At 45.2% G+C, this 25,202-nt stretch overlaps 1 protein-coding gene across 2 annotated transcripts in view; it reads left to right on the plus strand.

Annotated features, from left to right (window-relative positions):
• The window catches only part of SLC25A33 (solute carrier family 25 member 33), a 34,138-nt gene extending 10,670 nt beyond the window's left edge, over positions 1-23,468 (plus strand). The window contains exons 2-7 of one of the 2 annotated variants that reach the window (XM_042950867.1): positions 3,440-3,619; positions 14,363-14,440; positions 16,230-16,330; positions 18,602-18,668; positions 21,500-21,780; positions 22,978-23,468. In XM_042950867.1, the coding sequence (XP_042806801.1) occupies positions 3,440-3,619; positions 14,363-14,440; positions 16,230-16,330; positions 18,602-18,668; positions 21,500-21,780; positions 22,978-23,180 (910 nt within the window). In that variant the 3' untranslated portion in view covers positions 23,181-23,468. Of the gene's footprint in view, positions 1-3,439; positions 3,620-10,918; positions 11,137-14,362; positions 14,441-16,229; positions 16,331-18,601; positions 18,669-21,499; positions 21,781-22,977 lie in introns of those variants that run through there. The other variant, XM_042950868.1, reaches the window with a different exon arrangement.
• Positions 23,469-25,202: the final 1,734 nt, after the last annotated feature.

A 25,202-nucleotide genomic window follows, 5' to 3' on the forward strand; every position in this document is an offset into this window, starting at 1 on the left:
ATTGTGATCCCCTAAATTGCATCTATGGTTGGTGGGCTTTGGCCCACGGTTCAGAAAACACCGCTGCATGAACAGCGTCATTTACGGTGTGTTATTATCATGTTTTTAAAGCAGGTTTGCCTAAATAGCCAAAACTTACTGTTTTCCTCTCCACCCTCCCACAGCCCCCACCCCCCAGTCTGTATATATCGTTTTCTTTTTCTACCATTCATACTCCTCATGGTAAATTGGGGTAAATAATAACTCCTACCTCATAGGCTTGTTGGAGGATTGAATGCCTACCGTAATCAGTCATTGGCAATAATGCTATTATTTAAAGTGACAAATAATCACTGGAAGCTAGTTAGCTTCCAACTCTTAGTTATCTATATTTCACTTGCTCTATCAAACTTCGGGCTCTTGATTTTAAAATACTGCCTGTGAAGGGGCACCTGGGTGGCTAAGTGTGACTTATCTTAAGTGCGACTCTTAAGCCAAAATTGTGGCTCAGGTCATGATCCTCACGGTTGTGAGATCAAATCCCTCACTGGATGTGGATCCTGCTTAAGATTCTCTCTCCCTCTGCCCCCTTCCCCATGTATATGCTCTCGCTTTCTCTCTCTTTCAAAATAGTAATAATAATAATACTATTATTATTATTATTATTATTATTTTTACTACTACTACTACTACTACTACTACTGTGTGGGGTTTTACGACTTCAGGGTCTGTGCCGGGTGCTGGATTCGCTTCCAGATTTCCAACACTTCTTTCTGGTGGGGTAGGGAAGCTAACTTCAGTAATTCTGTGTCTGCCAGCGCCTGTCCTTTCCTGTTGTTACTGTTTCCCAGTCACAGGTGCTGGTACTTATCATTTTTATTGAGCCACCTGTCTGCCAGGTGCTGTCCTTGAAGTGCGAGAACATGTAAATACACAGTCCCTCCCCACGCGGAGCTCCTGGGCTAAGGGAGCCTGTGACAGAAGGTAGAGAGTATGTGCCATTTTCAAACATTTAGATCCCTTGAAAGACATTCTCCTTGAAATCTCGATTTAATAATTCCTTTGCTTAGCAAATACTGTTTGTGAACTTGTGAGTCCCGATGCCAGGGATACAAAGATGATTCAGACTCGGATCTTGATCATCAGTGTTTTCCAAAGAATAAAACATTTATTTGTGGTGGTAGGATGGTTTTAGATGATATGTCATGTTGTTAATTATAACTAGCACGTCAAACGTGCAATTTCATGGATTTTTTTTTTAATCTACATCCAAATTAGTTAGCATATAGTGCAGCAATGATTTCAGGAGTAGATTCCTTAATGTCCCTTACCCATTTAGCCCATCCCCCCTCCCACACCCCCTCCTGTAACCCTGTGTTTGTTCTCCATATTTAAGAGTCTCTTCTGTTTTGTCCCCCTCCCTGTTTTTATATTATTTTTGTTTCCCTTCCCTTATGTTCGTGTTTTGTCTCTTAAAGTCCTCATATGAGTGGAGTCATATGACACTTGTCTTTCTCTGACTGACTAATGTCACTTAGCCTAATACCCTCCAGTTCCATCCACATAGTTGCAAATGGCAAGATGTCATTCTTTCCGATTGCCGAGTAATACTCCATTGTATATATATACACCATATCTTCTTTCTCCATTCATCCATCGATGGACATTTGGGCTCTTTCCATCCTTTGGCTATTGTCGATAGTGCTGCTATAAACACGCATGTGTCCCTTCGAAACAGCACACCTGGATCCCGTGGATAAATGCCTAGTAGTGCAATTGCTGGGTCGTAGGGTAGTTAGATTTTAAGGAACCTCCATATTGTTTTCCAGAGCAGCTGCACCAGTTTGCACTCCCACCAACAGTCAAAAGAGATCTCTCTCTCCGCATCCTCGCCAACATCTGTTGTTGCCTGAGTTGTTAATGTGAGCCATTCTGACAGGTGTGAGGTGGTGTCTCATTGGGGTTCTGATTTGTCTTTCCCTGATGATGAGTGATGTTGAGCATTTTTTCATGTGTCGGTTGGCCATCTGGATGTCTTCTTTGGAGAAGTGTCTATTCATGTCTTTTGCCCATTTCTTCACTAAATTATTTGGTTTTTGGGTGTTGAGTTTGATAAGTTCTTTATAGATTTTTGGATACTAACCCTTTATCTGATATGTCATTTGCAAATATCTTCTCCCATTCCGTCAGTTGCCTTTTAGTTTTGCTGATTGTTTCCTAATTTCATGGATATTATTAAGAAAAGTGAAAGTGAGTATTTTAGGATAAACAGGTGAGTTGTTTTGAAGAAAAATACTTAAATTCTTAATTGCGGTTATATTTTGATTTGAACAAATGGTAAAGGGTGATTAGGAGAGCCCTGATTCAGGGAGACTGAAGGACACGTGAGGACTTCATCATTAAGAGGAGCTTTATGGGGTGCCTGGGTGGCTCAGTCGGTTAAGTGTACGACTTTGGCTCTGGTCATGATCTCACGGTTCATGAGTTCAAGCCCCGCGTCAGGCTCTGTGCTGACAGGTCAGAGCCTGGAGCCTGTTTCAGATTCTGTGTTTCCCTCTCTCTGACCCTCCCCCGTTCATGCTCTGTCTCTCTCTGTCTCAAAAATAAATAAATGTTAAAAAAAAAAAAACATTAAAAAAAAAAAAAAAAAAAAAGGAACTTAACTAAAGCTCCCTGGGATCATGACCTGAACCAAAATCAAGAGTTGGACACTTAACCGACTGAGCCACCCAGGCGCCCTCAAATCAATCCTATTTCTTTTCATTTTTTAAGTTTATTTATTTTGAGAGAGAGAGCATGACCAGGGGAGGGGCAGAGAGAAGGAGAGAGAAAGAATCCCAAGCAGGCTTCACGCTGTCAGCACAGAACCCAATGCAGGACTGAGCTCCTGAACTGTGAGATCAACCAAGAGTCAGACACTTGGCTGACTGAGCCACCCAGGCACCCCCAAATCAATCCTATTTTATTAGAAGTCTGTGTTGTGGTAAAAGTTGATTTTTCAAAATACTAGCATTACCTGAATAATACTCGACTGTGAAAAGCTGCATTTTCTAGAATATTCGTTGCAGCATGGAAGTGAAGTTGGAAAAGACTAACAGTAACAGGCTAAAATGTTAAACATTGGCACAGAGTGATAGTACGTTGTCATTACAAGTGATGATGTAGGTGTGGATGTGACACACAGAGACGGTCACAGCATCCAGGTAAGTTGGGGGGGGGGGGTGACATGGGGATTAAAAAGTCAGTAATGAAAACCCTAAAGGATGCGCTAATGTGTTAACCATGGTTCTCTCTTTACCTGCTGGGATTTCAACAAATTCTTTTGCCCTCCCAGCATGTTCTAATTATGAAATAAACCTCGGTGCCTTTTTTCTTAATAGGGGAACATTAAATTTTACATTTTCTTTGTACAAGGAATGGTATAGCATTTCTGATGCGATTGTGATTTCTTCTCTGACAGGTGTGGGGGCACGGTTGGTGCTATTTTCACTTGTCCGCTGGAAGTCATTAAGACACGGTTGCAGTCTTCCAGATTAGCTCTTCGGACAGTCTATTATCCTCAGGTTCATCTGGGGACCATTAGTGGGGCTGGAATGGTGAGACCAGCATCGGTGACGCCTGGGCTCTTCCAGGTTCTGAAGTAAGTTCCCTCCCCTTCTGGACCCCTGCCCCCGCTCTCATCGGGCCCGTCAGATGAGACGGTCCGCTTGCAGTCTCTGTCCAAACTGAAGAATCTGGTTTCTGTACCAGAACCTTTGAGCTCTGACCTCCCCTGGCAGCGGGGCTGCCTGTGATCATCCGGCGATGGTCAGAGTAAACCTAAGAGAGCAAACCAAAAATCCGTGTTGAAAGTGTTGCATCAGAGTTGCTCTTGCCCCAGATCTTTTGAGGGCCAGCAAGATCTGGGGTGGCAGAGTGAAGTTAAAAATGTTAAAGCTGCACCAGAGAAGTGTTGTGACTATTTTAAGAGAAAACAACACAGAAACAGAATGTTTCAGGTTTTTTACTTTTTGTTTGGAGATCATTTACATTTACAGAAAAGTTGCAACACCTGTTTGGTGAAATTGTTTTTTCCCGTGTTTGTTTAATACTGAGGCTGCCTTCGTGGTGTATTATTTTTACTGCATTAAATATGTCTTATTTGATTACAAAGTGGCTGAACATTCATCGGCTGAATTTGGCTTATTAGTCTCTATGCTTAAGGCAGAAGCAGAAATTCAGAAGGGCGCCTGGCAATGCCGGCGTTTTAGCCGGGGGCTGTGTACTTGAAAAGAGGTGCCGTTGAACTGAGCTAAACGTGGTTGTCAGACCTCTGAGACATCACTGGGAAAGGGTGTGTTCAAGGAAGACAATGCTGTTTATCAATGTAGATGTTTACTGGGGAAACATCAGAAAAAGATGCCATAAAATGGAAATGTTCTGTCTTAATAACCCCATCACTTAGCACTTTGGACAGAATTCAGTCACATTTCAGATAAGGTGGAATGAATTGGAAAGTGGTTCATTTATTTTTAGGGACATTTTGTTTGTAAAGTCTACCGATGAGTCACCCAGGTGTCCATGCCAGACATGTGTATGAAGGAGCCTCTGAGTTTATTGAGCAAAACTGGACAGCAAAACCAGCCGCTGAGGGCAAGGACCCAAGTGAGAGAATCAGCTAGAGAAAAAGGAGGCTGGTCCCCAAGACTCCAGGAGGATCAGCTAGTTCAGATAAACACCGAGGACAGGAGTGGAGACGTGAAAGGCGGAAAGCCTGCCTGGAGGTAGGCCCGGGAAAGAGAAACACAGAGACGTGGAGGTAACACTTCGAGATCAGTAGAGAGAGAGACAAGCCCGCATCCTTAAATCCATGGCTGTGAAAACATCCCCATCCTGGTTTGCCTTCTTATATGTTTGGGCGGTGGCAGTGTCTCAGATGACACCTTTCTTCTGAGGAACACAAAGTGCTTTGGACATAATGAGACAGACAGGTAATTTGCCAACTTTACTGACATCCAAAAAGAACTTCCTCTTAGGTGCTTGCCAAATAACTCATGACAAGTAGATTTATATATTTACAGTAACTGGGAAACTGTTACCCAGAAGTTGTGGGTATCAGCAGGGCCACGCATGTGGCATGAGGATGTTTCTCTAGTTGAAGTTTCTAGGGTGTCTGTTCTATATCTCGGGTATCTGTCTCTCCATCTCTTGTAAATCTCTGCTCTGTCTCTGTCTGCCTGTCTCTCTATATGTATGTCCTCCCCCCCTCCCAAAATGGGCACAATTATGTATTAAAATGTAAATCAAAGGGAAAAAAGCCTGTCCATCTTGTAAAATACAGGAACAGTGCCCACATCACGCTACACACAAGACAATTTGTTTTCACTGTGGACCCAAAGCAGCCATCAGTTCGTGCAGCCTCAGCTACACAGAAAAGAGCCATCACTGACACGTGAATACTTTCTTTTTTTTTAATGTTTATTTATTTTTGAGACAGACCCAGCATGAGCAGGGAAGGGGCAGAGAGAGAGGGAGACACAGAATGGGAAGCAGGCTCCAGGCTCTGAGCTGTCAGCACAGAGCCCGACGCGGGGCTCGAACTCATGGACCGTGAGATCATGACCTGAGCCGAAGTCGGCGCGTAACCCACTGAGCCACCCAGTCGCCTCGACACGTGAATACTTTTTAAAACCGCTTATTCTATATTCACATCAAAATAGGAGTAATGGAAGTATTAAGTAAAATTTTTGTCACAGTGATATTTTGTCAGAAAAGTATTTGTAAAGTGGCATTTTTTACCCAAGAGCTGTTTCGTTAAGCTTTATGCCCTCAACTTGGTGTATATATAGTTTTAAGATTCTCAACTGATATTTATTAGCTCTCAAGTTAAAAAATGACTACGCTTATGTGGTATTATCTCATCGGTTTTTCACAAGAACCCTGAGGTTAGCACCCTGGCGTGGTGTTACCCCTGTTTTATGATGAGGAAAGGCAAATCGACTTGCTCAGTGTCGTTCCGTGTACATTCACCTGTTTCTGAGAACGACCGGAAGCAGCTAAGAGTAGACAACGGCAGGCCCCCTGACGCTACGCCGCTGCCGCGTGGAGACGGCCGAGTTCCAGCCAGAGTCCCCCGGGACCACAGTCCCGCCTGGCCGGCCGCTGCCTCTGCTCCGCCTCCGAGTCTCCCGGTGGCCTCTTGATGTTGGAGGGCCCTGCCCGAGCGGCAGCCCCTCCTTCCGGGAGTGGATCCCATTGAGTCTTGCGGCTTTTTTTTTTTTTTTTTTTTTTAATTTTTTTTTTCAACGTTTTTTATTTATTTTTGGGACAGAGAGAGACAGAGCATGAACGGGGGAGGGGCAGAGAGAGAGGGAGACACAGAATCGGAAACAGGCTCCAGGCTCCGAGCCATCAGCCCAGAGCCTGACGCGGGGCTCGAACTCACGGACCGCGAGATCGTGACCTGGCTGAAGTCGGACGCTTAACCGACTGCGCCACCCAGGCGCCCCGAGTCTTGCGGCTTTAAGTGCCATCTGTAAGCTGACCGTGTCTCTCTTCCGAGCCTCGCACGTTAGTCCCCCTGCCTGTTTGCTCGGGTGTTTAGCGGGCGTCCAGAGCGGAACCTGTGCACCACTGAACTTCCCCAAACCCGCTGCTCCCAGAGTCTTGTCTGTGTCCATCGAAGGCGGTGTCCATCCTTCCTTCTGTGCGGATCTGAAGCCCAGAGTCATCCTGAGAGTGTTCTCGCCGTCCCACGGGAAAACCTCCCAACTCCGCCTTCAGAGTGCGTGCAGGCTCTGACCCCTTTGCGCCCCTCGCTCCGCCACTGTCCTGATGGAAGCCGCCGTATCTCACCGGTGTTGGTGGTCTCCCCCACCCCCGCCCCTACCCCAGTCCTCAGTGTGTGCTCCACAGAGCAGTCGGGAGGTCTTTGGCTCAGATCCCTCCAGGGGCTGTCCTCTCCCTCCGAGGAAAAGCCAAAGTTGTAGTCGCCCCTCACCCCCTCACGAGGCTCCGCACAGGTGCCACCGCTCCCATGACTTCTCCTACTTCACCTCTGACGTCGCCCGCCCGCACCCCGCCACCCTGGCCTCCTTGCTGTTCCTTCGCAGTCTTTTCAACTGGGAACATTGGAACATTTTCCGGGAAGGGCCTTTGTACTGGACGTCATCTGCATGGCTGGCTCGCGTAGTCACCTTTGCGGGAAGGCCTTGCCGTGACCATGCTATTTAAAACAGCTTCCCCTCACGCCCCATCCCTTCTTCCTGCTCTATTTTTATCTACAGCGCTCACCTCCATCCAACAGTGTGGTTTACATATTTATATTGTTTATTTTCTCTCTCTACCCCCACCAGAAGGGAACTTTGATTTGTTTTTGTCCCTGAGGTGTCGCCACTCACCTAGAATGTTGCCTGTCACGTAGTAAGCTTAAGCTTTCAGTACAAATCAAATGAATGAATTTTGGCCTGTTGGGAAGATACGGAGTATAAAGTGCTCGACAGACAGACACACACACACACACACACACACACACACACACACACACACACACGTCCTGCCTTGTAAAGAATACTGACTGCTGGGGTGCCTGGGTGGCTCAGTCGGTTAGGCGTCCGACTTTGGCTCAGGTCACTATCTGACAGTTTGTGAGTTCCAGCCCTGCGTCGGGCTCTGTGCTGACAGCTCAGAGCCTGGAGCCTGTTTCGGATTCTGTGTCTTCCTCTCTCTCTGCCCCTCCCCTGCTCATGCTGTGTCTGTCTGTCTCTCTCTCAAAAAAAAAAAAAAAAAAAAAAAAACACACATTAAAAATTAAAAAAAAAAGAATACCGACTGCTGTCACAATAGGTACCTCCTGTGCTTTTTTAACATGATTTACGACTGGGTTTTTTGGTGGCCAAGGCAAAAAGGGAAATATCTATCGTATTACATAATTCTCGTCTGAAGAAAGCATACTTGCTCTTCGGGGGAAGTGTGTGTCTTTCCCTGTTGCACGTTCCGAAAGCAGTCTGTTGCTCAGCACTGGCGTGGAGAGAGCGAGAGCGCCGGCCTGAGAGGTCTTTCAGGGTGGCGCAGGAGACCCCGACGACTTTGCTCTCCGCCACTCTCCGCCTCCACCCTGGTCGAAGCTCCCCCTCCTCCTGCACCTAGATCTTTAGGGAGCTTCCTCCTTCCTCTGTTGAGGCGGCTGAGCTAAGGGCAGCGATGATGGTCCGCAGACAGGACTTTTGACCTGCTAAGTGACAGGTGTCTGGCCTTTTCTCTAGACCACAAAGCCCGGCAAGGTTTTAGAAGCACTGCTACCGGAAACCCAAACGAATAAAAGGGTTATTCATTTAAAACTCAGCACCTTCCCTCTAGTCTTACTCTCTCAGGCGGTGCCAGTTTAGAAGACTTAACAGCCAACAGACTTTGTTTACGGGGAGTTTATTTTTCAAGCTGCAAGTCAGTGTTTGCGTGTGTCTCATGTAAGGAAAGAAAGAATCCTCCGTTGAGCACCAGGAACCTTCACATTTTTCATAGTTAAAAAAGGCAAGATGCTAGCATATTTAGGCTCTGTTAGATTTGCTAAAGGGAGTATTAATATATCCGTTTTATCTCTGAGGTCTGCTTTTAAAACAATCTTGTGAGTTAATCTTTTTTTTTTCTTTTCAGTCAGAGCTCCTATTCTGTAAACTATGCCGTCATTACCTTATTTTTATTTTTTCAGGTACCTTTTTTAATCTGTAAAGTAATTTATTAGCGAGCTAATCTCGATCTTGTGAAAATTTAGGTACCTGTTCCGATGAGATCTTTGTTCTGGATTAGTCCGTAGTATGTGTGCTGTGATTTAAAACTAGTGAAGACAAGGAAATGTTCCAAACAAGACCCTAATTTCCTTTTGTATCTCTTTTCTACGTGAAAGTTTATATGACTGTGGGAAAGTTAGTCTGGATCCCAACATGCTTTATTATGAAGCTTGAAGTGTGCCATTTATAGTAGAAACTTGATTGTTCCAGAAAAATTTTGTAAACATCCCGATAGGTTAGAAGTTTGAATTATGTAACAGATTTGACTTTTTGCCCACTGTTAATATGCGTCACTATGGAGACAGTTTTTCTGCAGTTCTTAAAAGGCCTGAGTCACTTGAGGACACGCGTTCTCTGCTGCATTATAGATGAGGGCTTCCAGCTTCCTGGAGCCAGAGACGCCCTTAATTGTGTTTGACTGACTCCCGGGCCTGGCTGCCCAGGGCACATTAACGGGGGCCACAGACCGAGTCCAAACTTTCAAAATGTTTGAACACACTGACCATTTGAAATCTTTTACATACTGTATTCTGAATTGTAGGTCACTTCAAGGTGTTGCTTGAGAGAAGTTTTTGTTCAGACAACTTGGCTTTTTAAAAGCACGGTCCTGATTTCTCTGGATGAAAAGTTGCTGCGCTTAGTAAAAAAAAAAAAAAAAAAAAAAAAAGTAAAATAAAAGCACAGGGCTGTTTTGAGAAAGAGGAAAAGTATTTACAGTTGAAAACACTAAATTGCCACGTCTCGATTAAGAGCCAGTTATCTTTCAGCCAGTGTGAAAGGTTACTCAGAGGGCATGAGCTTCATTTTAGCTTTACAGAAACCCAGCTTTACCCCAACCCTTGCTTCTGTGAATTTATGAGCTATCGTCAAGAGTTTGGTATTTTTATAACCTATGACCTATACCTTTTTTTTTTTTTAAAGAACTATTTACTTTGAAAGAATTTCAGACTTATGGAAGAGTTACAGAAACGGTACAAATAACTTGGTTATACCTCAAGTCACCAATTTTCAAATTGGTTTTCAAATTCAAGACATTCAGTATTCATATACTGCTTTTTAAGTGATCTACAGTCCATACTCCCGGTGAAGCAGTCACCATAAGTGATTGATTTCACAGAAGAACAAAATTTTAAAACTCTGTTCCCGCCAAGATCTTTTCTGCTTCCTAGACCTTTTTCAGTGAGCCTTTCATTCCTCCTCGCTGGGTTGTTTTTTGGTTTAACACAGCTTTATGAAGATGTAATTCATATACCATACAATTTACCTGTTTAAAGAATACCATTCAACTGTGTTTAGGATGTGCGGTCAACACCCCTAATTTGATTTTAGAACGTTTTCATCCCTATGAAAAGGAAACCCCTCACCCATTTGTAGTCACTCCCCATCGCCTGCCCCCAGCCTAGGCAACCAATCACCGTCTACTTTCTATCTCCAGATTTGCGTCCTCTGGACATTTCACATAAGTGAAATCATACAACACACGGCCTTTGGTGTCTGGCTTCTTGCATGTAACCTAATGTTTCTCGAAGGTTCAGCCTTGGTGTTGTGTAACAGTACTTCCTTCCTTTTTTATTGCCGAGTAATATTACGTTGTGTAACTAGGTCTCATTTTAAATGCATTGCTCTGACATTCCCCAGATGCCATGAAAGAAAAAAAAAAGAAAGAAATGTCCATTGTACTTCTAGCGAGATGTGCTGTCTGGTTGTCCAGTGTGTCAGAGGCCCTTCATGTGATACTCAGGGGTGGCCAGAGGGTTTAGACTGGGCTGCACACAAACCAGAGTATGTCATGGGATCACTTAAAAGGGCCTGGGTTGATAACTGCCAGTAAGGAAAACATTCTATGATTAGAAAATAAGACTATTGTCTCCCTAATATTTTGAAGTAATTTAAGTATTTCGGTGGAACCGAGGTCTAGTTTATTACTTATTTAAAATAATAGCTTTATTGGGGCACCTGGGTGGCTCAGTCGGTTAAGCGTCCGACTTCGGCTCAGGTCACGATCTCACAGTTCGTGAGTTCGAGCCCCACGTCGGGCTCTGTGCTGACAGCTGGGAGCCTGGAGCCTGTTTCAGATTATGTGTCTTCTTCTCTCTCTTTTTGTCCCCTGCTCACGCTCTCACGCTCTCTCTCTCTCTCTCTCTCTCTCTCTCTCAAAAATAAATAAAGATTAAAATAATGGCTTTATCGAGTTATTATTCACATACCATAACATTTATCCTCTTAAAGTGTACAAGTGGTTTTAGTGTAGTCACAGAGTTCTGTAACCACCACCACTATCTAATTCTAGAACTTTTCCATCACTCCAGAAGGAAACATGTACCCATTAATAGTCCTTCCCATCGCCCCACACCCCTCCCCTGGCGACCACTGATCTGCTTCATCTCTCTGGGTAGGAATGTTACCCTTCTTGATGATGATACAAATGGAATTGTTTTTTTATTTCCGTATTCAGATTGTTCATTGCCGCTGTGTTTGAATACAGTTGTTTCATATGTTGATCTGGTGTCCTGTAACCTTGCTGAACTTACCATAGTAATTTTTTTAGTGTATTCCTTAGTATTTTTTTTAACTTAATTATTTTGAGACAGAGAGCACACCCACGCAAGAGCAGGGGAGGGACAGAGAAGGAGGGAGAGAGAGGGAGGGAGAGGATCCCAAGCAGGCTCCGCAGTGTCAGCACAGAGCCCGGCGTGGGGCTCCCATCTCACCAACTGTGAGGTCGCGACCTGAGCCAAAAACCAAGAATTGGACTCTTAACCAACAGAGCCACCCGGCCGCCCCTTAGTATTTCCATGTAATAAGATTATGTAGTCTGTATGAATAAAGATAGCTTTGCTTTTTCCTTTCCAGTCTAGATATTTTATTTCTTTTTTCTTACCTAACTGCTGATCTGCTACTTTTGAGGGCAGCTCTTACAGGTACAAATATTCTTTCATTTTTAAGCAATTGAAATATTTTATAAACATCTAAAAATTTGAAGACGAGAAGCGAAGATTTCTATTTTTAAGTTTGTACATTCAAGGACTCTAGACCGTGAAAAATTACATTGACCTGAAAAAGGAAAGAAGGCTACGAATGGATAAAACTTGAACATTTTCCAGCGTGCCAGGGACCAAAACATCAATTTAACCTCTTTACCAAAAATTTCAGCTTTGTTTTTAGAGACTTTCTCTATGGGAAAAGTGGAAGGTAGCAGAAATAGAATTGGCAGGATTCACTTTACCAATAGCTTTTCCATGAAGTGGGAAGACACCTTTTTATTTTACTCTCAATGTCATAATGAAGGTAAAGCATTATATAAACTGTTGACGACAATTCTAGATAAACTCAGAATGCTGTCGGATCGGAGGCCCTAATTACCGAGTGCAGAAAAATCTGCAGTAAGAAAAGGAGATTAAATTAGAGAAGACCTCAATGTAACTGTAAATTTCTCTTGGACACCATGAAAATCGAGCCATTAAAAAGAATACATTTAACCAAATTTATTCTTCAATTTGAATCCTATGTTGGAGTGGGAAAATGCCTCTAAAGAATGTTCTACACAGTCCTTCCTTAGTCGCTTGCAGTCAGAACACGGGGCACCTGGGCGGCTCCGTTTAAGCGTCTGACTCTTGCTCTCAGCTCAGGGTTGTAAGTTCAAGCCCCGCATTGGGCCCTGCGCTGGGCATGAAGCCTACTTAAGAGAAAAAGAAGAAAACACATTGGCACTTTTTTTTTTTTTAAGTGTGTTGGCAAGGGTGTGGGAAAATTGGAACCCCTGTGCTTGTTGGTAGGGATGGAACATGGTGCAGCCGCTGTGGTAGATAGATTCTCAAAAAATCAAACCTCGAAATTACCACACGAGCCGGCAATTCCGCTTCTGGGCATGTTCCCCTAAGCGTTTAAACCAGGGACCTGAACGGATACTTGGACACTCACGTTCGTAGCCGCATTGGTTCACCGTAGCCGGAGGTGGAGGCAGTTGACAGATAAATGGGTAAACCGCACGTGGTAGGCACACAATGGAGTATCACTCAGCCTTCAAAAGGGACATTCTGACACCTGCTGCGACGTAGGTGAACCTCAGTGACGCTGCCGAGTGACATAAGCCAGCCGCAAAAGGACAGATACTGTACAATTCCACTCCTATGAGGTCCCTGAAGTAGTCTAATTCAGAGAGACAGAAAGCAGGACGGTGGTTGCCAAGGGCTGGCAGAGGAGAATGGGGAGTTATGGGGTGGTTTTTCTTTTTTAATGTTTATTCATTTTTTTGAGAGACCACAAGTAGGGGAGGGGCAGAGAGAAAGAGAGAGAGAGGCAGATAGAATCCGAAGCAGGGGGCGCCTGGGTGGCTCAGTCGGTTAAGCGTCTGTCTTCGGCTCGGGTCATGATCTCGCGGTCCGTGAGTTCGAGCCCCGCGTCGGGCTCTGGGCTGATGGCTCAGAGCCTGGAGCCTGCTTCCGGTTCTGTGTCTCCCTCTCTCTCTGCCCCTCCCCTGTTCATGCTCTGTCTCTCTCTGTCTCAAAAATAAATAAACGTTAAAAAAAAAAAATTAAAAAAAAAAAAAAAAAAAAGAATCCGAAGCAGGCCCCAGGCCGTTAAATCATGACCTGAGTTGAAGGCTGAGCCAGCCAGGCGCCCCAGGGAGTTCGTGTTTAACCCGGTGTGGATTCCTGTTTGTAGGAGATGAGAAAGGTTTGGAGATGGATGGTGACGGTCGCACAACCTTGTGGAGATACGTAATGCCCCTGAACGGTACACTTAAAAAATGGCTAAAATGGTAAATTTTTATGTTGTGTATATGTCACCGTGAATTTAAAAAATTAAGAAGCAAAAGGGATATTCTCTTTGACCCTGAGATACTATGCTTTGGCTTTAAATAACATTCATCCAGGGACGCCTGGGTGGCTCAGTCGGTTGGGCGTCTGACTTCGGCTCAGGTCATGATCTCACGGTTCATGGGTTCAAGCCCTGCATCGGGCTCTGTGCTGACAGCTGGGAGCCTGGAGCCTGCTTCGGATTCTGTGTCTCCCTCTCTCTCTCTGCCCCTCCCCTACTTACATTCTGTCTCTCTCTGTTTCTCAAAAATAAATAAATGTTCAAGAAGAAAAATTAAGTAACGTTCATCCAGCCTATGAAAATCATTAGGTTTTTCCATTCTGTAGATCCCTGGTTGGGGCTCTTCTACAATAAGTCAATATCTGGAAGATAGGATTATTAGAAATCAGGAAAAAATCCCAAAGAAATATCATCCAGAGAGATCTCTGAACCCGTTTCTCAGTGAATTTTGCTACAATGAGGGCATCATTCCCTGTATGAGATGCTCTGCCAGATGCTTGTCCTACCTTACTAGGAGTGCAGTGTGGAGTACAGACCCTGAATATCTTGGTCCCGTGTGAGCCCGGGAAAAGGCTCCTTGAAAACACGTCAGACTGATGCTTTTGAAACCTGCTTTTTCACTGTAATATGAAAGCAGTATTCTTCAGATTTCGGATGCTGTATTGTACTATAATCCGATAAGAGTCTGGGGTCTTGTAAACATTCTGTTCTTTCTTCAAGGAGCTGTGCGGGCTGACGCCTCATTGTTTTGCCTAGGCTCTGCCTCAGGATTTTAAAGATCTTCTCTTATCATTTAGGTCGATCTTGGAGAAGGAGGGACCAAAGTCACTTTTTAGAGGCTTGGGTCCAAATTTGGTCGGAGTGGCACCATCAAGGTAAGCTTTAAACTTTTCAGCTGGCTCGCTGCCTGTAGTATATAATACTGACTCCTTTCTTACTGAAGCGCATTGCTTCTAGATGGCCAGTGTCTTTTTCAGTATGGGATTTGCCTATAAACATCTGACACGTGGAATAGTGCTAAGTGCTGGTGTGTCTTTTAGTGTGGGTATGTGTGCGTGTGTCGTGTGTGCGTGTCTGTGTGTGTGTGAAAGAATCTAGTTCTTTTATTCTTAAATGAAAATTCATCTGCTCACGTCACCTGGGATCTTCTCTAGACAAGTGTTTGCGACATCAAGTATGGTGCGTGGCCAGCACTGTGGGCGTCTCCTGGAGCCGGTTAGAACTGCACACGCTCGGACTGTACCCCAGACCTGTATCATAATCTGCATCCTAACAAGATCCCCTGGTGATTCATATGCGCTTGGAACCGCTGATCTGAAGCAATTCTCAAGGCTTCTAGGCTTTACTTGATTTAAAACACCCTCCTTTCTAGCACAAGGCTTAATGCCCTGTAAAGTCTGTTTGACAAGACTGAATAATAGGTGAGTGTGTGTATAGCATATCTGTGAAAAGTAGATGAGAAACTGCTTCTAGAAAAGGCCTGGAGGCCCGGCGGGGAGCTGGGTGACGAGTGAGGTACTTCTGTTATTTCATATAATACTCCGGTCGACTTTAAAGGGAATTATTTTTTAGAACAAAAACGAAAATGTCTTGTACAAGGTAAAGACTAAAAGCTTCCTAGAATTCTTGCAGATCAGTGCTCCCAACTTATACTCAGATCACCTGAGAATGTTGTAACAATTCAGATTCTTATTAAACCCTTTGTTCCTTTAGAATTTTATAGCATAGGTGTATAAGCTGTTTAAGAAATACAAGTACTAGTCTGTGAGATTATATGGGGTTTGCATTATTAATAGATGGTGGATACATATAGCAAATAAAGAAAATTGAGTTGTATCTCCTTGTGGATAGTTTGGTAACGCCTGTTAACCTGCTGTAGGTTCCTGGCTGCCACACCCGTTTAGAACAGTGGGGACCTATAAAAAGCAGACTAATGTTAAATAACAGATAAGTAGTCCGGATCCTAAGTTGAAAAATACACTCTATGATTGATGCACTGGCCGGCCAAATTAAAGAAGCATTTTTCCCTGGCATTGCTGGTGAAGAAGTGGGGAAGATACCAACCAGCGCCTACTCCCCAGCCCCAGTAAGAGCCGAGTCAGAAGAGGGAAAGCAGAGACCGGACCAGAGAGCCGTGGGGGAGGCCAGACTCCACCTATAGGGGTGGCGGTGGGGGTGGGGGGTGTGCGTGTCCGATGGCGGAAGCTCTGCACTGAAAACACTTATGCTGGTAGTTCCTACTGACCCTGAGTCCTCAAAAACCGGTCAAATTACATTTGACATACTCATTGTGGTGTAAGGCAGGACAAGCGTGCTGTATTTTAGAAGTAGTATTAGAGATTTTAGAAGGTTTGGTGTGTATTTTGATGCTTAAAGGATTGACATTTATCCACAATGAAGAATATAAACGGACCCTGTATGTTACCCAAATCTCACCGGCCTCAGTTATTTTGGATACTTGACCATCACCGGGCACTTTCTGGAGGGACACGCAGGAGCTTTCTGCAGGTGCCTCTGCAGCAGCTTTTGGTTTGACAGATAAGGTCCAGCTTTTGGTTACACGTTAACCTTCTCTCTCCTAATTTCCTAACCTTTTCAGAGGTCGTGGAGGGACGCATATGGTGCCATGCCGATGTCTGTAGTGTTCTCTCTTTCTTCCACCAGGGCTGTGTACTTTGCGTGTTACTCCAAAGCCAAAGAGCAGTTCAATGGCATTTTCGTGCCTAACAGTAATACTGTGCATATTTTCTCAGCCGGCTCTGCAGGTAGGTCACCCCCAGTGAGTGGAGACAAGCTTCTCGCTTTCCGGAAGCACGTGTTGTGCCCTGCAGCTTTGTCCAGGAATTCGAAATTCGCTCTCTTCCTCTTTTGCCTCAAACCATTTTTCTGGCGCTTCATGTTAGAACTAAGGAAGCATGAATGTTCGAGAATAGTTTGTAACTTGGTTCCATTTTCCCCGATAACTAAAACTTTTATTCTCCCTCAGAATTTACATGTGCCCATGCGTACTGCTGGTCAGTGTTCTGTTTCTTTTAAAGGAATATTGGGCGCCTGGGGGCTCAGTCGGTTAAGCATCCGACTTCGGCTCAGGTCATGATCTCTCGGTTTGTGCGTTCGAGCCCTGCGTTGGGTTCTGGGCTGACAGCTCAGAGCCTAGAGTCTGCTTCGGATTCTGTGTCTCCCTCTCTCTGCCCCTCCCCCCCCCCCCCACACACACTCTTTTTCTCTGTCTCTCTCTCTCAAAAATACAGAAACATGAAAAAAATTAAAAATAAATAAAATTAAAGGCATATTAATGCATTTTCATGTCTTTCTGTTTCATTAAATTACTTGAAAAATTCGAGGGCTTTTTTGTGACTCCCCACGGTGTCCAGCGTTAACCTGTGTACTATTGGCATTTCTGGCCTTAACAACTGGACACTGTGACGGGGGCTTGGGGCTTGTGGAGTGTTCTTTGAGTAAGGCTCCTACCAGATCAGATAGTATCTATTCTCTTGAGGGAGTCATTGCACTTACTCTAGAAAATTCGTAACAGGATTTATTCCCCCAGGAAATACTTGGAAAAGACCACGGACTTGCAGATTGCTGAGGGAAGGCTACGTCTTTACGGATATTGTATGCGGTTTTCGTTTTTTGTTTTTAAAGATCTTTTTTTTTTTTTTTTTTTTTTAAGTAATCTCTACCCCCAGCCTGGGGCTCGAACTCATGACCCCGAGATCGAGAGTCACACACTACACTGACCGAGCCAGCCAGGAGCCCCTGAGTGTCATTTGATGACTTGTGTAGATAGAAGGTATTTCGGAGAACCTAAATTGGCATTCTGTGAAAAATCTCTGCCTTCTGCCGGCCTGTGAGGTGTGCGTCCACCAGTCTTGTCTGCCTCTGTCGCTCCAGACGGAAGTTCTAGTAGCCCATCTGAGTAGTCACGGATAATAATTACTGGACCCCAAGCAGGAGGATAGTGAACGCAGAGCTGCTTCTCACAAGAGAAAGGGGACCCCACTGAACATGGAGGTCCGGGGCGGGGGGACACGCGGAGCGGGAGCCAGTGGGTCCTCACTTCCGAGGGCGGTAGCGAGCCCGGAGCTCCACCCTGTCATCGGTTTTGTAACTTTTGCCACATTAACTCAGAGGAACCTTTGGTAAGGAAAGCGGACCCAGGAGGAGTTTTCTAAACCACTGTCTGGGTTCCTAATGAACCCGCTTCGGACCGTGGAGAGGACGAGGAATTCAGAACTCGCTGTGTGTCAGGCTGACACCGCGACACTGTGCGTCTTGGTTGGTCTGGAACAGTCAGTAGTATTAAGATGAGGAAGACCGACTTTAAAAAAATGGTTCCTAAAAGCGTATCAGTCTTAAAACTTCAATTTCTTGAAGTGATGAGTTGGGTATTAAAATGTAGGTGTTTGAATTCAGGTAAGTGGAGATTTCGTGGCTTCTGTTTTACATTTGATATAAGGTGACCTTTTTGGGTTAGATCACGAGCTTCTTAAAACATACTTCTGGACCTGAAATTTATAAATTGAGGTTTAGAATAGTTTCCGTATTTACCGTAGAGATTAGATTTACCAAAATATCAACAGCACCACCTACAGGTTGGAGAGACTTGACAGGGCTCTAGAAAATTGAGAGATTTCTTTTAGGTCCAGCATAACAATGGATGTTACATTTTAGGGGACTGTAACTTCCATCTGCAGTATAGAACTGCTTCTTACTATTCCTTTTTTTTTTTTTTTTTTTTAATTTATTTATTTCGAGAGAGAGAGCGAGCACAGGGGAGGGGCAGAGAGAGCGAGAATCCCAAGCAGCCTCCACACTCAGCATGGGGGACGATGTGTGGCTCGAATGCACAAACCGTGAGATTATGACCTGAGCCAAAGCCCGATGCTCAACCGACTGAACCATCCCGGTGCCCGTATCTATTTTTAGTATTAAGCCATTTAACTCCTGACCTCAAAGTTTATCATATGAAATAGACAACTTTAATAAACACGGACTGTGTTCAATGATGCTATCTTCTGGATTTTATCTTCCAGCTTTTGTCACAAATACCTTAATGAATCCTATATGGATGGTTAAAACCCGGATGCAGCTGGAACGGAAGTAAGTTACCAATTGTTCCTTCCTTAATATTCTTGGGATCTTTTTCTTCCTCCCGATTCCAGTGGTGAAGTGATGGGTACGGAGTCCTTAGCCATCCCCATCCTGGTTTTTTTCCTGAACATAAGCCTATGTAGAAACCCCTTTTGTTTTGAGATGTGTGTTGCCAGGCACCGTGGGGAGGTGAAGGCCAACAGAAACAACACCCAACAGAGGTTAGCAGTTCACTCACCCGTGGCCCCTGAGGTGCTCCTGACTTCCTCTCGGATGGTTGGTGGGTCTCTAGGCCGACCCCACCCCCAGTTGGAGCCCTGAGGGATCTCCTCCAGATGGCCTCTCTCTCAAGTGGGCAGAGGGTAGGACAAGCGTAGGACAAGGGTAGGACAGCAAGTGCTGTCAGGCCTCCAGGGCGCTAATAAAAAATGTTTTAAGTTTATTTTTATTTATTTTGAGAGAGAGAGAAAGTGGGGGGAGGGAGCAGAGAGAGGGGGAGAGTGAGAATCCCAAGCAGGCTCCACGCTGCCAGCACAGAGCCGGACGTGAGATCATGACCTGAGCCTGAGTCAGATGCTTAACCGACGGAGCCACGCAGGCGCCCCTGTACTAGAATTCTAAGAACTCTTGTGTGACTGTGTCGTGGGGAAATGCGTGTGGGCTCTGGAAACTTTCAGCTAGTCTAGTCTAACTCTGAGCCACCTCTAAAGGGAGAACTAGAACATCCCCTGGAAGCGTAGCTAGGGGTCTGCCTTAGCTTTTCTAGTGACCACAAAAACCTCTGAATTGGTCTCAGATTCCATGTTGCCCCCGAGCCATTCTGTGCGAAAGAACCTTCTAGAATGTATCAGATCTCATTATTTTGGACAGATCACTTGCTCACTCCTTCCAGGAGTCTTGTTTTCTCTCACGACCACATCCTAACTGCTGGGCTTAACATCCAAGGTCCTTTGCAGTTTTCTAAAACTGTCGTGTGCTCTTATGCGTCCGTCTCCCCGTGTGCTGTCCCTCGCCAGGACTCCCTCTCCCCCTCTGGTCCCTCAAGAACACCTGCTCGTCCTTGAGGCTTCTGAGCCGCATCCTCTCCTGGAAACCTTTGGTGATGACTCCGCACTTCAGGTGTGCCACACAGAGTCACTCCTGCTTAGTCGCACGTCCGTGTGCAAGTCAGCTCAGAGCCTTTATGTGCGCTCTTTTAAATCCGCCTGGGAACGCTCCACGTTGAGGACATTTTAAAGCTTTGTTTGGATGGGCTCTGCTAACGCGTCCTGCAACAACGAGCGTGGATGCTTGCTGTGCACTGGTCACTGGGGAAACAGCAGGGAGTAAGACCTAGGCCCTGCCTTCCAGAAGCTCACAGCTTTACAGAAATAAAGAGCATTAGAGTCTAACGAGATAGGGACCGGAAATGGTAAGGACCCCAAAGGGTCCCTAGTGCACTCCAGGCAGGGTGGGCACAGGGAGGGCCTCCTCCAGCAGTGATGGCCCCTTACCTTCTGGAAAATAACTGGGGGTGGGCCGCACGGCAGGTGCATCGGGCAGAGAACGGAGTGTGGGGAATGTCTAGAGAAGCCTTGTTCGCAGGGAGCTCAAAGAAGGGAAACATCTGGAGTATGCTGCGCCTGCACGTGCTAAAGCAGGGGGAGGAGCCAAGGCTGCAGAAATGCGGGGGGGGGGGGGGGCACATTCTTAAAAACCCTGGGAGGGCTTGGAATTTGGCCTTGGGCTGTATTTTGAGGGCCATGGAGAGCCATTAGAGCCATGGTTCAGGGCAGGAGTGGGGAACGCTTTGTCCCCCAGGGGACGTTTGACAGTGTGTGGAGACCTTGTGACGATTCAGGTGGGGTGCTGCTGGCATCTACTGGGTAAAGGTCGGGGTACTGCTAAACTTCCCATGATGCATAGGACAGCTTCCACAACAGGTAATCATCTAGCTGAGAGTGTCAGTGCCCAGGCTGAGAAGCCCTGCATTAGAGGATTTTAAGCAGGGCAGTGGTGTGGTTGGCTCGGTGCTAGAAAGGTCGCTCCAGCTAGGATGTGGAAAGACACAGTGAAGAAGTGAGAGAGCCTGCTGTGACCGGTTGGAAGCGGTGGGCTTTAGCCCCAAGGGAGGGGTCTTGGATGGGGGCCAGTGGAAACAGGGTCAGGTCCCAGGATTCGGCTTGCATCGGGCAGTTTAGGATGCTTTCTATCATGAGCCAAGAGCAGCCAAGCCTAAGGCCTTTTATTAGTTATTGGGCAGCGTTTCCATGTTCATAATTTCATAAATTGAGAAATAATGGGATCTGGAGACTCAGGTTAAGAAAGCACTCCCTTACACTCACTGCCCAGTCAGAATGTTGGTGAGGTTTCCTTCAGCATTTTCTTAAAACCTGTTTGTACCATGATTGTAATTACACTCTGCATGTAATTTTGTCCTGCTCTCTGCTCACGCGGTTCCGCCTAGCTTCCTGCCTTTACAACTATTTCAATCTGGTGTGTGTATCATGGTTTACTTATCTATTTCTATTTTTAGATATTTGGATTGTTCTGATTATATTGCGGTTGTGTTTTCCTCTGTGATGAACATCTTCCTTTGTATAGCTCTTTGCAAAATTAGGTCAGAAGCTCTGGACATGTTTTTAGGACTCTTGGTACAGATGCACGTAGTGTTCTGTGGGCTTATCAGGTGTCCCATCTGGTGGGCTAGGGCTCAGCCAAACACAGAAGAAGGAAGACACATGTCACCTGCCGTGCATATCATTTCTCTTTATGCTCAGCGCTCAGTTTTTGCGGCTCGGGACGGGAACCGGGCTCGTGAGTGTGCCTTTTAACGGCTTTCGCTGGTCTTGTGTCCACAGAGTGAGAGGCTCCAAGCAGATGAACACACTCCAGTGTGCTCGCTACGTTTACCAGACGGAAGGCGTTCGTGGCTTCTACAGGGGATTAACCGCCTCGTATGCCGGGATTTCAGAAACCATCATCTGTTTTGCTATTTATGAAAGTTTAAAGAAGTATCTGAAAGAAGCTCCATTAGCCTCTTCTACAAATGGGACTGAGAAAAATTCCACGAGTTTTTTTGGACTTATGGCAGCCGCTGCTATTTCTAAAGGATGTGCTTCCTGCATTGCTTATCCACACGGTGTGTTTTGCTTTTTCTTCCCAAACAGTAGAAAGCCGTGAGGTTCGTGGCGTTTGGCGGTATTATCTAGCGTATCCGCAGCTCACATTGAAGTGCAGACACCTGCGGGTGCTAAGTAACAGGGGACGTGTGGGACTGGCTTCAGCTGTCTGTAGGTTACACGAGTGGCAGGAACTCAGCTCTACTCCGTTCCAGCTAATTGTGGCCAAAATGTACTGTGCAGAATGTGGGCCCTGTGTTGTAGAACTTGAGATGTTTTCAAAGAAGCCAAAAATCTGGATTTTATTTAACATTCCTCGATTTAAAAAAATGATACGAGTGCCAAACTAAACAAAACAAAACAACAAACCTCTCAGCTTCCACTTTGTGCTGAGTAAGGCTACTCTGCTAAGTCCATTTTTTAAGGAATTATAGACATAATGTTCCATTGACCTACTTAAAAAAAATAGCTTAGTTTATTGTACCGCGAAAAACAGGTTTTGTTTTCAAAAGCCTGCTACACTGTCGGCTATGACAAATGTACCTGTCATTTCACAAGCAGGTAATTGAGTTCCCATCACATACTAGGGCACGAAGCAGCCCCACGGGGCTCACGGAGAAGAGGGCGGGACACCTCCCGTGGGGTAGGGAGACAGAAGTGTGTGCACTGAGGTCTGCGAGACAAGCAGGGACAGGTGTCATGCTGGGGGTGCCTGGGCGGGGGAGGGCCAGGTGTGCAAAGGTTTGAGAATGGAGGAGGCGGCTTTTAAGCTGGACAGAGTGGAGAAGGATTTTAGTAGGAGAGAAGGTTGGGGAGTACATGAAAAAAAAAATCGTGTTAATGATACTGTCACACTTAATAAAAATTACACCTTCCGTGAAATTACAGTGTTGGTTTAATTGAGAGTAGAAAACCACAGACTGTCTTTAAATGAAGTCCCATTCAAACCAAGCTTTTTTTAATCCCTTAAAAATTACTTTGTACTTTTGTATTACATGCAATGTCCCTAATGGACCATTTCCCAGAGTCAGAAAAGGTTCTAAAAAGATTGTGACTTCTCATTGTTCCGAAGTGACCGTGCTGTCCAAACAGAGCCGAGATGGCAAATAGCCGGAGATGTACGTTGACAGTCCTGGGCCGTGTGCTTTGAATTCTCTCATCGTATTGCCTGATACTGCGGTCCGTTCGTAGCATAAAGTATGTGTTTCTCTCTGCAGAAGTCATAAGGACACGGCTCCGGGAGGAAGGCACCAAGTACAAGTCTTTCATCCAGACCGCTCGGCTGGTCTTCCGGGAAGAAGGTTACCTTGCCTTTTACAGGGGACTCTTTGCCCAGCTCATCCGGCAGATACCGAATACTGCCATCGTGTTGTCTACCTATGAGTTAATTGTGTACCTGTTAGAAGACCGTACTCAGTAAGAGGCCAGAAAATTGTGCTCTAGAATAAAATTGAAAAACTCTAGAGAATTTTTTTTTCCGTTGATGTTTAAGAACGTTTGGGACGGAAACAGGAAAGGCCGTAAGATTTGTGGCTCGTATCACCTGTCGGACATTTCCTTTTGGATTCGTGTTTTCTGGAAGGTTTAAATTCATTAACGTTAATAGTTAATTATAACTTTGGTGTTTTGTTTTGTTTTTTTTTTTTTAACTTAAGAGGATTCAGGATTGAGCAGCAGCTAAATTAAATCATGCTATTTAATTTCAGTATAAATTTGGTTTGTGTCCTTTTTTTATGTTCACTGTGCTATAAACTATGGCTAAGGAATTTAGTGAAATGTAACCCTAGAAATGCAGAGAGAACCTGTAAAATCAGAATCCAACTTGTTTCGTAATCTGAAGCCACACTGCTGAACAGTAAGAGGTGTCACATTTTGGTGGCACTGGGTGGACCAGGACAGACTTCCCAGCCATTTTTCTTTTCTGTACATTTCCAAGTCTCGTGCAGATTGATAATTTAAGCTTTCAGGCTACTGAGTCAAAAAAAAAATAAATTAATTAAAACTTTCTGCCACCAAATGTTTTAGACTGTGAACATGTTTCTAAAGCTGTCCTTTATCCCCAGTTTGAACCAAAGGCAAGAGTTTTAACGAACTGTGTACCAATTGCCTTACTCCTGGACCTATTTCCAGAAGTTAAGCCTGGTCAAGCCCAGGTACCTTGTTAAGTGTCGGCTGTGAATGTGGAATCTGGTGAGTAATAGACCTTTCCTGTCAGGTCTTTAACCCTGTTCTTGGTTCCCTAGAACTGGAGGGGAAGAACCTGACACAGGGTTGCGTGCCCACCCCTTGGAGAGTTCACTTTATTCTTAACAAGAGGTGTATTTAAATGTTTTGTTTTTTTTTTTTTTAATTAAACACCTAGAAATGACAAATTACCAGAATTTTAGCCACACTGAGTCACCACTCCCCCTTTCTCTTTTAACTTTATTTAGTTTTGAGAGAGAGAGTACACACAAGTAGGGGAGGGGCAGAGAGAGGAGCCAGAATCCCAGACAGGCTCCGCGCCGCCAGCATGAGCCTGATGGGGCCCGAACCCACGAACTGTGAGCTCACGACCCGAGCCACGATCAAGAGTTGAACACTTAACTGAGGCATCACCCAGGCACCCCCACCACTTCCCGCTTCTAAAGGAAATTTAATAAGGGACAAAAAGCAATACAGAAGGCGGGTAAGACCAATGGTCTTTCAAGAGCTCTTTCCCTGGAACTTGCTTATTTGTTCACGAAGGTTGGTTTTCAGTCTGAATATCCAGAAAGATGCCGGACTCCAACGACTGACGCACAGTAGCTTCAGACCCGGTTGTAGATGCTCTGGTGGGGATGAAAGCAGGATGTTTTCAAATTGTGTTTAAACAAAAATTTTTTTTTTAATTTTTTGTAATGTTTATTTACTTTTGAGAGAGAGAGACAGCGCAAGTGGGAGAGGGGCAGAACGAGAGAAGGAGACACAATGTATAGCAGGCTCCAGGCCCTGAGCTGTCAGCACAGAGCCCAATGCGGGGCTCAAACTCATGAACTGCAAGATCATGACCGGAGCCAAAGTCAGACGCTTAACCGACTGAGCCACCCAGGCGCCCCTAAAAAGAAGTTTTTTCTTCAACGTTTTCTTTTTTGAGAGAGACTAAGGCGTGATCAGGTGAGGGGCAGAGAGAGAGGGAGACACGAATCCAAAGCAGGCTCTAGGCTCTGAGCTGTCAGCACGGAACCCAGTGTGGGGCTCAAACCCGCGAACACGAGATCATGACCTGAGCTGAACTCGGACGCTCAACTGACCGAGCCACCCAGGCGTCCCTCAAATTGTGTTTATATTAGAGTTTAATTTTGTTCACCTTTAGTCATGAAGGTTATCGGTGTGCTTGAGCTCACTAGTAGAATTTACTTCAACTGTCGACAACCGTGTAAAAGTCAAAATAAATGACTTTAGTCAAGCATCAGTGCTTCTA

This window comes from Panthera leo, chromosome C1 (genome assembly GCF_018350215.1).
Source record: "Panthera leo isolate Ple1 chromosome C1, P.leo_Ple1_pat1.1, whole genome shotgun sequence".
Classification (NCBI taxonomy): domain Eukaryota; kingdom Metazoa; phylum Chordata; class Mammalia; order Carnivora; family Felidae; genus Panthera; species Panthera leo.